The 14,678-nt window shown below is 40.2% G+C and overlaps 1 protein-coding gene across 6 annotated transcripts in view; it reads left to right on the top strand.

Annotated features, from left to right (window-relative positions):
• Window positions 1-14,678, top strand: part of LOC122875008 (contactin-1a-like) — a 69,074-nt gene continuing 54,396 nt past the window's right edge. For 2 of the 6 annotated variants that reach the window (XM_044193675.1, XM_044193674.1), the window contains exon 1: window positions 9,622-9,907. In XM_044193675.1, the coding sequence (XP_044049610.1) occupies window positions 9,646-9,907 (262 nt within the window). In that variant the 5' untranslated portion in view covers window positions 9,622-9,645. Of the gene's footprint in view, window positions 105-593; window positions 1,602-9,621; window positions 9,908-14,678 lie in introns of those variants that run through there. The other 4 variants (XM_044193679.1, XM_044193678.1, XM_044193677.1 and 1 more) reach the window with 4 other exon arrangements.

The following is a 14,678-nucleotide window of genomic DNA, read 5'->3' as shown; positions in this document are numbered from 1 at the left end:
CAGGTGATGGGTTGGGGCAGCAGGAAACACAATGAGGACAATTGGTGGGCAGGTGAGGAATGGCAGAGAGTGACTCGAGAGGTTAGCAAAATCTGGCAACTGGAGTAAGTAGAAGAAACTGAGTCAGAAGCAGATGAATGAAATTAAATCATTACAGTTTTATGGAATAACAGATGTTCTGTTCCCATAATTAATGTGCATCAGTTATTCATTCCAGGGGACTAATAATGTGATTAAAGTGTACAAATTATTGATATATGTGCACACAGGTTAATAATTCAGGAACAGAATTATTTATTTGTGGGCACAAGTTATCTAGCTTCTGTTGATTTGGCAAAAACAAAACCAACTCTGCTATCTCTTTTGTGAAGATATGTCACCATTTAATTTATCTGCATCAATATTTTTGATATTAATACTGAAGTTTAAAAAAACAACCGTTGGATTGTGTAAGGAGCTTTTTAGCCCCTATTAGCTTTTACTTTCATGACTGCACATGTGTGGTTGTTTCAGCAGCTCTTATCATCAACTCCCATTAGCAGCCATTTACAGCAACAGCACCCTGATAAACCCACTGTATGCTCCCTGCCCCAACAACAATTGGCAGACAAACTTAGAGTAAACAAATGGCTAGTGAACACAGCCTCTATCAAAACACCCAGATTAATTTCTCAGGAGTTAGTGGAGACTAAACTAAAGAGATAAAAGGAGAGTGAATATTAGACTTAAATTCGTCAGATTGCCTTAAGGACGACTTCAACTGAATGCTACTTGCTCCCTTCTGCTGGATTTCAACGAGGGCAACTGTTTGCTAACATATGTTGAGGCTGTGTAGCTGGTTTTATAGTATTTTCTGCCCCAAGGGTGGCAAAACTTGGTAACTACTACTAAAACTACTGCTGGACATGAATAATAAAGATAGCTAACGTTAACGCTAGCTAGCCACCTTGCTAATATTAGCTAACCTATAGCTTAACATCAACTAAGATACAATGCTAACAATGCTTAGCTAAGCTAACGGCTGCATAAGAATATGATTTTGATGACAGTGGGGATACTGTTACTGGGAGTCAGTGCTGATCAAAACATTAGCTTGCATGAGGAGCGCTTAAACTTTTTAAGAGAATGCCTTAAATTTATAAACCCGCCTTAAAATGTTCATAATAAAAAAGAAATGGTTATAAAATAAGTAATTTTAATCTGTAATGTGCTAAAGACAACCCATAAATGTTACTGTTACTGTAAATGCTCACGTACTGAGGCAAAGTTGGCTCATTTTAATTTATTGTAACGCGTGTAACGTTAGACTGAGAGATATTAAAGGTTTTATAAGCATAAACTTTTTTTAATCTGTCATCCTCATATAACTTATTGTGGGAACCCTTGATGGCGCTCAGAAGGAACCCGGACACCACTGTGGGAGCCAAGCAGGTCTAGCGCCCCCCTAAGTTGACAGTCATAGCCCTTCATCCAATCCACGGGGACAGGACCGCTGCTCTGTCAGTTTCTTTCCCCGCTCTTGAGCGCCCGGCGATGCGGTGCTGAGCAGGTGTGAGCATCGTGAAGGACACACGGACGGACGCATTTGCCCGCTACGGAAGGTAAGGACACGGGGAGCACTGGGCAGATATAGTGAAAACTGATTGTTTGACATTATTTCCAGAGAAGCCGGGCGCTGCATTTTGACAGCTGGGGAATGAGTGTTGTTTACAACAGACTGAGTGGGATGGATGGAGCTTATGCAGCCTTCCGCAATGCAGAATTGTTAACGATATGGGTACGAAGAAGCTGCATTTTGCATTTTTGTGTCGTAGTGACAGATGCAGAGAGATACCGTGTGTGCAATATCTGACATATCGTGGCGTGGTGGGGATGATGTTGATCCGCTGCATATCCTGGCACGCACTTCCCTCCCCCAAAAAAATAGTCGATGCACAGAGCAGATGTAATGATGTTGTGATTTTTTACAGCGCTATATAGCACACCTGCTTTAAAGTAATAAGCCTGAATATTAAATTCAGCTTTAATGAGACCGCGCCGGAGGCCATAGCCTAACAGCGCCGCACATACCGATGATTCAAACTGCCGCCTGCCTCACAGCCAAGAGATTAAGAAGCACCGACCGTAAACACTTTCATCTGGGGTGGAACTAAAACGCATGTCCTGGTGTCGGTGCCGCAATTGATTGAGGCATATTGTTCGGCTCTGCCATCTTTACTGGCAGATTGAGCCGTAGTGCTTAGTAATGGCCCATTGCAGGGTTATTCTGTCAGGATGTCAGGTGCTGGAGAAGGTGTCATGGGCGCGTCCAGACTCTCCAGTCTAGGCTTCAGTGGAAAGAAACTGTTCATGCTACGTGTTGCCAAAGTAAAGTCTAGGGTCTTCCAGGAGTCCTAATGAGGTTTCAGAGGGGGTCTTCATCATTTTGCAACATGATGAAGAGTTAAATTTGTATATTAGTTCACACATTGATGACACAGTGAAAAAGGATGATGGAGGTTTCAGTCACTGTGATTATAATCCCAAACAAGTCATGCAACTATGCACTGATTCATAGCAAATTACAAAAATCGCAGATGTGAATCTTTGAGTTTAAAAAAAAATTACATTACTATTCTGCATCTATGTGAGGGTCACTGATAGGAAATTGTTACGAACGCCTGATCTCAGCTGCTGTGGCTCTGGTCACTGTGAATAAGATACATGGTGAAGTCTGTCTGCAACTCAAGATGTTTGCCTCCATGACCACGCCATCACATAATGGGTTGACATTTAGATAAAGCACGGTTATAGTTTTCATAATGCTGTTCAATAATGGCTTAAGTACATGGACAGCAGAGTATCCTTTAAACCACGGCAACTTTACTTTGTGGCCTAATGAGCATGTTGAAAGGGAGATTCTTCTCTTTTGGATCAGATTAAGATGAAATTAACCAGGCCACAAGTCGATTCTCAGTTCAAGCTGGTTTAATACACGCATGGTCAGACACAGAGTAGGACAGCAAAGTAGAACCCCAAAGTCTGCTCAGAACAAATGAAACCCATGCTTTAAATTGTGTGCCTGTACACAAGTCCATGTGATTAGGCTACAATGTACATGCATACCATAGAGGGAAAAGCAAGTGATACCAGCTGTTCTTCTTCTGGCTTGGTCCTCTTCTATACATTTCCAAGCAGGGCCTACAGCCAAAGTCCAACTGATAAACCAAACTTATAAACGATACATACAAGATATAAAAGTTGATATGAAAGGATTATAAGAATACAAAAGCATATTAAATGGGATTATGTTGTGTCATCATGCACCATCAACCACCTATCTTGTAATCAGTTACACCAAACTAGAAGGGAATTGTGCCATCTAACGGGCCTCATTGTTACTGTATTATAATATATATATATTAGATTATATCTAGTATTGGTCTTGAATTAAGATATTAATGTAGGTTTATGAACTGTTTAAATGATAGTTTGTTCCTTTAAGATCTTACTGTGGGGCTTGTGTCTCCACGCCTGTTACTTGTTAGAGATTTTTGCTCATCCAATATAAAAATGTGTGTATTTTCAGCTGATCAACTGATGAATCTCTGACCACTTTCTGCTCCTGGGCACTGTACATCTGAATAATTTTGACCCAAATTTTCATTACGGCTTTATTTGCCATTCAGTGCCATGCGTGAGATTCTTCACTGTGTGTTTGTCCTGACTGAATCAGAGCCATAAATGTGGCACAAAATATCAGAGGGATTCCATGACCACCTGTCAGGTGGAGCACTATGAATCTTGTAAGCTTGACTGCTGCTAATGCATCCTGTGCTGTCCTGTGTACACCCTGAGGACAGACCCTCTCCTTTATGCTAGGTAAATGAATTTAATCTGCTCAGAAGTCGGCTACCCTACTGCGTTCAAGGCATCATCTTACATTTTTACCCCCCTTGCTCTACAACGAAATATGTTACAATATAGAGTTTTGAATTTCGTAATAAACTGTTCCCTGCCAGCACATTGGCTGTAGGGCCGCAGTGGCTTGCTGAGTCTGCATGACGAGGAACTTTTTACATAACACTGTACCCTGCAAGATATGGCTGTTCTGTATTTCACGGCTACAGCCTCAGCCTCCATTAGTGTCACAGTCAAATGACTCAACATAACCGTTCACTTACTTCTCCTTTAGTTTGAAGCTTCAGTCACACACGTCTGTCATGTATTGAGGTAAACAGGCTAACCTCACCTGGGGCAGAAAATAGAGCTGGCTTGAACCTCTCCCCCTCTACTTCACTTCAGTCACGATGTCACTCATGAAGATGAGTATGAAGGTGAGAGTGATTGCTTTTACTCATACGGTGTATGAATGTTTACTGCAAATCTGTCCAGTGCATGATGAGTTTTTCTTATATTCAGCAAGACAATAATTTTTCCATTTCAGTATGTCCTTTAAACATTAATGTCTTCAAGCAGCATGATTTTGGTGCTCAAAGCAGACCTTGGATGTTTGCCATCTAAGATTAAGCTAATTTTAGAGGCGTTTTTGGAGATTAGATTTGTTTCCAGATGTCCTTCTGAGCCCTGGGCGACAAATTCTTGGGCAAAGACTCAAAGCATTAGCTAAAGAGAAGAAGATAGATTTTGCGTGTGATTTTGAAAAGACTAAACTGATTGGCAACACTGGCATTTGGCAGCAACAGGGCTAGTTTGTTAGGCGCTGCTTGTTCTGTCTACACTGAATGCAGTGTCAGTCACGCTGGAGGGAATATGTCCTGTAAACTTGTTTCATTGTGAAAGTAAATGCACAAGGAGAGGATATAGCAAGGCGAGACAGCCTATGCACATTTGTGTGCAGACACACACACACAAAAACACCAGCCTTTATTGACGCAACTGTCTTCACTGCCTGTACAAGTGCTTCTCTCTGTCCTGCTGACAAAACATGCGATGCTCTCGTCTTGATGCTTCCTTTAGATTGCTCAGCAATTTACGCACTGGTGATCAATAGCGAGATCCACTAATGGTACGGCAGTGAGGCAGAGACATGACGTCTTCTGTGTTTGCCTGGAGACAGACCTCTCCTCTGTTCATGCCTGAGGAGGAGAAAGGGCCTCAGTCCCCATCTGCCATCTTTGGCTGTCTGAATACAGTTTGCACTAGGCCTGCCATTGATTCTCCCACTGCGGACTGCTTCCTGCTCTCTGCATGCATGTGACTCTATAGATCGTATGTGTAGAGGCTGAGCTAAGTGGGAAAAACTCATAGGCACAGAGCACATTTGTATCCCACTTGTTGATTATCCATCTAATTTGTGCAATGTTAGACTAAACTGTAAATGTAGTTAGTCCTTTTGTTAGGCTTTCAGATATTTAACAGCTTTGTTAATATCATCTTGTAAAATGGGAAAGAGCCATGCTGGTTAGAGCTGAAATGTTTAGTCAATTAATCTATTAGCTATTTTGATAATAGTGTAGATCCTTTTCATTTTTTCAAACAAAAATGTCAAACACTTGCTTGTTCTAGCTTCTCAGGTGTAAGAAATTGATGCTTTTCTTGTCTGATGTGATAGTGAACTGAACTGTGATGGCAATTTTTCAGCCATTTTGTTGACCAAGCAATTAATCCAGAAAACGACAGGCAGATTAATTGGTAATAAAAATAATCCTTTGCAGCCTTAATGCAGCTGCCAACATTAGTAGCTAGCTGTATCTTCTAAGCACCTTACATTGTTTTATATGTATAGGACTTTCCTTTCAAATCATTCACTCTGTTTGACTGAATAAGGTTTTGTTGCCTGAGCTGATGTTCTATTTCTGGGGTGACTGATGACACTAAATGAATAATTATTCAGCCACACTGGATTAAAGTTGTTTTAGTGTGTGTGGGCGCACAAATGCATGTAAGTGACTAATTTAGCTCTTCTGCAGTCCATGATTTGTATCTGCCATATCTATGATCAGGATGAATACAGCCAGCATTTTCTTTTTTTATTTAAGCAAAAAAAAAAGGTTAAAAAAATGTTTTGAAGAAATGGCTTGGTTGTAAAAAACATTAAAAATCAAAGTCCCCTCAAGATATAACTTCAAGTGTCTTTTATCATTAATTTAATCTGTTCCCCTTCTCTTTATCAGTGTGATTTTGTGCTGCACGTCCTCAGTGACTCACATGGCTCCACTGGTTTGTCTATCTGCCAAAGTGATGTCTCATTCAAAGATTACTTAATTTCCATTAAGATATTGTGGCCCAGACAAGCAGGTATTGTTCGGAAATGTCCTGGTATCTCCTCCGCCACTTACAGGGGAAATAGAATGACATTGATCAATGTCATCAAGTGTTATCATGAAGCTGGTAGAAGTTTCATGTTCAGTGACAAGGATTTGTCAGTGGTCTGTTGGGGCAACAAGAGTTCAACTTTAAAGTTCAAATTTAAATAATACTGAAAAAAAATCATCAAGATTGATTTATTAAAGAGGTCACTGATGAACCGGGTAAATGATGGATTTACTGAATGATGAATTTATTGGTTTACTGGCCATCTGTGTGTGTCTGATGATTTTAAATGTTAAGTGTAAGTTGGTGACTTTAAGACATTATTTTGGCTACATTTAAGAACAATTAAAATCTGTAACTAGGTTACATTTGACAAGATTTCACTAATTTTCTCTGATTCGCCGCTCAGTTTTCTCTGAGATATTTTTAGACTTTACAATCAAAGTAAATCTTTTGGGATTTATGCACTCAATTAGAAGGAGATTACAAATGTGTGCCCTTCGCCTGATAATTTCTGTTAACGGCATGATCAACCGTTTGAATTTTTTCAGATAATATTTGACTTCCTTCATTACAATGTCAGCACAGAAAATTGTTTGTTTGCTTATTAGCAGGGCAAACCTTATCTGGCTTCACTGAGATGCATTCAATTTCCACAGTAATATCAAGAGTTATTTGCTCATCAAATAGCTAATTGCATTTTGGTTGTTGTTAACCAGTACTAAAGAGGTTTGTATTTAATGATGATAAGATGTAAAAGTGACAGCACTGCAAGGTTAACAAGTTCAAAGGACAGTTTTCTCTAATTAAGTAGTCAATTTTAAGCATCTTAATGTGAATGGGTCTTAATTAAACTACTCCTCAAAGTGTCAGATTACCTCTTGTGAATTAGTTTAACATTTCACTGAGCAGAAATATTGTGTTACACACAGTGGACTGACTTCTCACATGGGAGTCTTGAGCCATCTGTTTTTGCACCTTCGTAAATGCGGGCAGATACATTGTTTACAGAGCTGTTCAGAGGCTGTGCAGTCAGACAACACTATATGCTATTTTGGTCCTGTAAGAGATGACTTTCAATTTCATGCGATATGAAAATCAGTGGAGTGTTTCTGATTTATTCCCTGGGATTTCAGCCGAGAGTTGCAATGTGAAAAACTTCTACAGTTGTCAACAAGTAAATTCCTCATCTGTTGAGAGACTTTTGTTTCTTTCATGGTATTACATAACATGTTGTAAAGTCGATATCATAATGAATGACAGAGATTGTTTGTGAAGAAAATATTTTTTAGCTTTTTTTATGAAGTAGAGGAGATGTTTTGGATGATGAAAGGTTGGAACAGAAATAATCACCTTTGTTGCTGGCAAAACCTTACCTATACAACTATATCCCCTCTGACATAGTAATTTATTCCATATCTTCATATGAAAGTTAGTATTTAGCATCATTTTAAAGATTATATTATCTCTGTATCCTTCATCATTGATATTCTCAGTAATGGGCTGCATTGTTTAGGATTTAATCCTATTTAATCTGTGTTTAACATGGGATTTTGAAAGCTTCTGTAGTTTCAACTGCTTGCACTGTTATCTTATAGTGCCGGCTGGGGATAAAGAACAAGCCCGATGGTGCAGCGAACTGCCCAATTAGATATGAAAGTGTCAATCACTTTTCACATATACTGCAGGGCTCAACAATAAGAATTGCCCGATTCCTCGAGGCAAGTTAAATGCCACGTCGGACAAGTAAATTTAGCAACTCACTTGCCTGATCGGCAAGTGGTAAAAAATAATTAAACACATATTTTTCCGGATGTTGGAATTAGTTAAGGAGCGAGACATCTCAATTCCTTTTCATCTTTGTTGAGAATTGCATATAACCGATCGGGCACTTGCACTGTTCAACAAGCATAAACATTTAAAGTATAAAATTCTAATCCTGTTCTGAATGTTTTTTTTTAAATATTTTTTTAAAAAGCAATTATTTAGTAATGAAAAAGAACTGATAAGAGTATTGATAAAGAACCAAACCATTAAGAGCATTGATAAGAATAGTAGTATCAATAAAATCCTAACGATACCCATCCCTACTCACGAGAAAGTGGCGGTGGGTAAAGTTTATTTAGATAATTTATCACGCACTCACAGTTAAGGAGTCCATCTCTGGGGAGAAGGAGGGGGGATGTCATACCATTTTCACTATGCAATAATGTTTGTTGCTTTGCATCTATGACACACTGTGTCCTTGTTCTGATTCATTTACTTTTTTAAGTAAAGATTAAACATGACAATTAACTTTAGTTTTTGTTGTTATTTGATAACGGCTAATAAATAAAACAATTTGTATATGGGGCAAGTAGATTTCAGACTGGGCAATGTTGAACCCTGTATTGTATGTTATTTTTCCTGCTGACCCAGCATATGTTCCCTCATAGTGATGATGCATGCTGCATATGGTTGACAGCCCAGCCCTGTTACTGTGATTACATACTAAACTGGAGTCATGAACTCCCCACCAGTTGTGTGATGAAAATAATGAAAGACTGAGGGTCACAGGGGATTCTTACACTAATCAAAAACGTCCTTGGTGAGAAGCACACTAGTTCTTTAGCTGGCTGACCTCAAGCCTTCTGTGGGAGGGACTGTGTGAAAAGTGTATGGATAGAAGGCTAATCGCGGAGAGAGCCCAAAGGCGAAAACCTCCTGGCACGTGGAGCGAATACTGAGGAAGCCAAGCTCTTGGGAAGCATCATTATACATTTAGGGGTCCTATTTTCCCTCTCTCTGGACAGCTGGACAGCTAAATTGTTTGTGGATCAATAGTTTAGCTTCCTACTGGCTACACAGAGTGAGTGAAGTGCATTTAAACCCAAGAAATCCCATTACGCTTGGCAGAGATGGGAAGCATAGCACTAGGGGCCTCAGCAAGTGCTATTGCTATGCCCATTATTCAATCTCCCTGTTTGTTTGTTTACATGCAATGCTGCTGCTGAGACCACCCATAGTCATTTTATGTTCATGTTATCTAATTTTTTTTCTATTGCTGTTTTCTTTGCTACACAGTTTCATCTATAAATATGCCATGATATTCCCATTTGCTGTATACAGTGTATTTTTAAATCATTCACTGGATGCTGTCATTTCCGGGACACTGCCTATCACTGAAAGATCTTCACTAGCAGGATCGATGAAAGTCATAAGGTTGTGTTGTGCTCTCCCACAGACCTGCTGATTATATATTAATGCCGCTTATTATGACCGGAGCCTGGCTGCAGCCTGTCTGTATTGATTCAACACTTATTTAGAATGCCTGTTGTTTTTCAGTTCAGCTCTTTGTAAAAGGTAGAGAGAGAAAAGGGGTAGAGAGAAGGAAGGGGGTTCAAGAGTATAATGAGAAACAGAGAAGAACAAAACATTTGGAGCTCTCCCTTCATTCCTCAGATCAGTGTAACCAGAAATAAAAGCTGTGGCTGGTGCAGGCTCTGGGCTGTGGGCCGCCGCTGTCCTCTCCTGGCTCTCTTGCTGTGCTGCTGGTGTATTTGTGTTTCGCTGGTCAGCCTCCGAGCTCCTGGGCCCAAGGCTGCATCTCTACATGAAGAGCCAATTGATGTGGGCATCATTAGCATTCGGTGTAGGCAAGCACGACAAACAGGTTGGTTTTCCGTTTCACACTAACAAACCTGTTCTCTCTGGATCCTCTCAAAGGGTCTCAAATCAACCCTCTTGTTGCATAGCTAATGAGTGTGGATGAAAGAGGTCAAAGAATGCTTATGTAGCTCTCTTCAGACCAAGCAGTGTACTCTTTGTATAAGGCCTCACCCTGCCAACTGCCACGTCAGGGCAACACTTTTTAGCTGGTGTGACACTGTCACATCTGGCTCACAAACTCACAAGGTGATGTAACCACCTGCGTCATGTTTTCTGGAAGTGCTAGTAGGACAATACACCAGCACTAATAGCTTCCGAGAAACTACCCTAAAATGTCCCTCAACAAAAGTTGTTCTTTTCTTTTGGCATATCATTATTCTGATCTGAACCAAGCATTCTGAGGGAATCTGGCTGACTTATGCATGAGACATGTGCACTAATTATGCTGCAGATTCTTTTCCTTGGCTCGGTTTGTAGCTGCAGGAGCCTCTGTTGCAATCTGCTAATTCATGCTGCTGACATTATTCTCTCAATTTTACTTAGCAACAGCAAATTGCCCCCGAGAAGATATAATATTACCCCATAAAAATTTACAAATGTGATCTTAGTGTTCACCATCTCTGTGTTTTAATTATCATGAGTCAGACTACTGCTTGAGCAAGTCATCCTGATGCCAAGAGAGAGCGAAAGAGAGAGAGAGCGAGAGAGAGAGAGAGAGGCCGAAGGAGAGAAGGAAGGAAAGGGAGGGTAGGGGAAGCCAGCTTCCTAATTACAGATCTTTTTCTTCTACCATTTCAGCCTTACTGTAGAGTAATTTATATGGACAGTAAACAGACAGATAATGAAGATGTGAGTGAAAATACCACTCTTATATTCTCATTACTGGACGTCTAGATTGAAGGAAGTGCCAGCAGTCACAACATCGATTCCCCACCTGACTGAAAACATCTCTCACATTATTCCATGGAGAAAAATAAGCCATGCATGCATATTAATAAGAGTATTTGTTCAGAGTTCAGTAGGGCATGGTGGTGGACAGCCTCCATACTGTATGAGTGGGCCTCGTGGTGAATTGTGTCAGTAGTATAGCTAGCAGTGTCACTGGTTGGCTTATTCATGAGGAAGGTGTAATGGCAGTGAGTGAAGGAAAGGGCATCCAGAGGTGAATCTGACTGGGAGAAAGAGCACTAAATGCTTTTTTTCACACACCCGCCTTTGCAGTACTCTTATCTGCAACACACAGCTCCACTTATGCTGCACACACAGGGCCATAGTGTGTGGAGGACAGACTGAGTGAAGGGCACAGCATCACAGTCAGGCAAGCACACATACACCCACCTACACACACTCACAAACACACACACACATGCACAATGGGTAGAAAGAGGAGGGGTTGTACTTTTCTTAATTCCCCTGCAACAGAGGACAACAAGACAAAGCAAAACACTGCTTCTCTATATGACTGAAGGGGGATGGAAACTACTCTGTTTAGAGAGACTGCTGGAGTACTTAATGTTATTCGCATTGACCCATGACCAACCAGATTTTGATTTGACTATTGAGGACAATAAAATGAAAAGGTTGCAAAAAAATAATGCCTGCAACTAACTGTATATGTTAGGCATCAATCTACATAATGATGAATCACATTTCCCACAAAAGGTTTTTCCAACAAAACACAAACTGTTAGTAAGAAATGTATTAAAGGAATAGTTTGACATTTTAGGAAATACTCTTATTTGTTTACTTGAAGAGAGCTAGAGGAGTTGATTGATAACATTTTTATGTCTATCAGTTGAATATGAAGCTGGAAGGTAGACTGGTAGGTTAGCTTAGCTTAGCATAAAGACTGGAAACAGGGAAACAGCTAGCCTTGCTCTGTCCAGAGGTAAAAAAACAACAACCTTCAAAAGCTCACTAATTAACACGTTATAACTCATACAAAAACCAAAGTGTTAAATGGACAATTTGTATTTTATGGACTATTTTTTTGGCCAGGCACAGGGACTTACGGGAGTCTTGTCATTACCGTGAGGTTGCCAGGCAAGCAGCAGAGATGCCAGATTACCTTTTGGACAGAGTCAGGCTTGCTGTTTTCCCCTGCTTCCAGTCTTTGTGGGAAGCTAAGCTAACCATTTCCTGGCTCCAGCCTCATATTTAATGGACAGTTTTAAGAGTGGTATTGATCTTCTCTGCAAGGAAGCAAATCATTTTCTCAAGAAAACTGCTGAAATTCGTAGGAACATTTTGCAATTATCAATTGAACATGTTTTGCCAAGTCCATGAAATATGAGATCTGCTGAAAAAAACCCATATAGGTTATTTGTTAAATCAGAGTAAATGCTACCAAAGTAGGCAGCAAGAATCATGAGAAAAATTACTTGAAAACCTTTTGCAAAGTTATAAAACCAATGCTCAGTGCTGTATTTTTACTGGCATAAACAAACCCCAGCACAATGTAGGTGAAAGGGCCTTGTGAGTACTCTTAAGGCAGTCAAGCAAAAGCATCTGTTTGAAGCATATATGAAAAGTCTCTTAACCTATTTAGCTTGCTGCTACTGAAAGAAACACAAGCTTCATTGGAAATGCTTTAAATGATGTGGCTGTGTGAGTTGTTATCTGAGGTATGTCTTTATCAGGAGTTGCCCAAACAGCTTCATAAGAGTGAAAAGAGATTTCCTTAGTCATAATCTTGTGAACTGAATACCAGAAAGCTCCCACACATCTGCACTTCCTTATGCTGACACAGCTAAGTAATGTCATGATATACCAGTTTTGTGTTTGAAGATTTCAGTTGTTTAAGTGGGCACCTGTTCTCCACGATCACATGGTGTGACTTGGCCAAGAGGCACCAGATGACTCAGGTCTTTGCCCAGGCTGTGCTCATTGTCAGTCGGCACACACACTGCTTTCCAACAGGCCGTCTAACTGTGGCCATGTGCTCAACAGTAAACACAGGTGACTGGGTCTGTTGACATGGACACTGTGTTCCGGACATGAATGTATATGATGGTGGAGGGCCTGGTCCGTATAAAGTGTTTATAATATCCCTGCATGCACAAATGAACAGACTCTTTTGATTAATACAAAGGAAACAACCAACAGAGTAACAGTAAATAGGATAATGTGTTCACATGCCGTAATATATCAGTAAATATTATCTTGTCCCAGCTGTCATACTCAGGTTTCTGGCAATTTGAGTAAGATCTCATGTAGACTGTTTTAAGTAGTATACGCGGCTTTTCAACGAAGGAATGCTTGAGTGCCAAGTAACCGGGGAATATTATTTTACACATAAATGCACCCATAGAGAGGGACTGTGGAGCTTGCAGGGGCACAAGTAGTGGAGGAAGACTTCCTGATGGGTAGGCATGAATATGCATGGCGCTGCTTAAAAGCACTGGCACAGACTAATAAAGTATGGCAGTCAATGGAATCACAGAGCAGGCTTTGTCTCGTGTACTTTCAACTCTGGAGGAGGTGTCTGAGCCTCTTGTTTGAACTGTTCAGCCCTAAAGTGCCACTGCAGAAATCTCAGAAGGAGAAATCTCTAATCTTGCTTAAGAAAATCTTAAAATCTTATAAATGCAATATCATATGAGGAGCCTTATCTTGTGTTAATTATGTTTCCTCACTCACTACTTAATTATTTATTATTAAGTTTGTAGGGTGTTTACACCCCTACCCAACTTGGAATTATGATATTTCATTTGGGATTCATTGAGTTTGAGTTGGTTTAATGAATCGCTAAGTGATAAGTTACTAAAGTAAACAACTCAGCATGTGTCTGGTGCACCAGAGATCTTTTAAAAGGCCTTTTATTCTGTTCTCCCAAACCTCTTGTTGTGGTTCAGACGTATTCTAGACAGACAACAACACTGTTCAGAGACTAAGTGGCTGGGGATTTGTTTCTCTCCTTCTCATTTCCTGGAATAATCTGTCATCTATCCACATTTGCCTTGGAGAGAAATGTGGAAATAGGAACTATTAGAAATAAACAAATATCCGCAGAGCTTGCTGTCAAGTTCTGAAAGCTGCAAATTGTGCAACGCTGCCCTTGGCAATATGGCTGCTATTGCGTCAAAGCTACAGTGGCATTGGGAGTTAACAGCCACAATGGCTTCACCAAATTAAATTATCATTCCCAAAGCTTCAGCACGTCCAGTGCATGCATCAGTCTGCTCCACCTGTCTGCCTTTGCCATGCTTCTGTTTTCATCCATTCTTCCACAGTCTGTCTGTATGCAGCTGTGAGGTTTGACATACTGTAAGAATGTGAGTGAAGAAGTGGCCAGGTTTCCTCACTGGGACAGATATAATAAAATAAAAAAAGAAAAAAAGAAACAGATCTAGCTGTTGTGCAGATCCAGACATCTTGTTCTTGTACAAACACACTGCTGACTGGGAAGGAAACCTAGGACTTAAGAATGCATATAGGCCTATACTAGTTTATAATTTGAGCAGTCAAAATATGGGCACTTGCTGTTAAGTAGCAATTTTAGACCTTAGTGTAATTACTGTGAACAAACAAGACTAATAAAAAACTCTGCTAGATTGCCTCATGGCACGAAAGGGCATTTCTTTACGACATAAGGGTCTGTGCAAACAGAAATCCTCTTATAATGGTGAAGTAAGTGAAAGGCCAATGGTAAAATAATGTCCAGGGTGTTTTCCTGTTCAGGTTAGTGGAAGAAATTACAAAAAATACACAAATACAACAGACTTACCCTCTAAGTGGGATGTGTCTGTGTGAGAAACCGTGGGAAACATGAACAC

The sequence above is a fragment of the Siniperca chuatsi genome, linkage group LG4 (genome assembly GCF_020085105.1).
Source record: "Siniperca chuatsi isolate FFG_IHB_CAS linkage group LG4, ASM2008510v1, whole genome shotgun sequence".
NCBI lineage: Eukaryota > Metazoa > Chordata > Actinopteri > Centrarchiformes > Sinipercidae > Siniperca > Siniperca chuatsi.
Note: the sequence above shows the minus strand (reverse complement) of the source record. Positions and strands in the feature narration are given on the sequence as shown.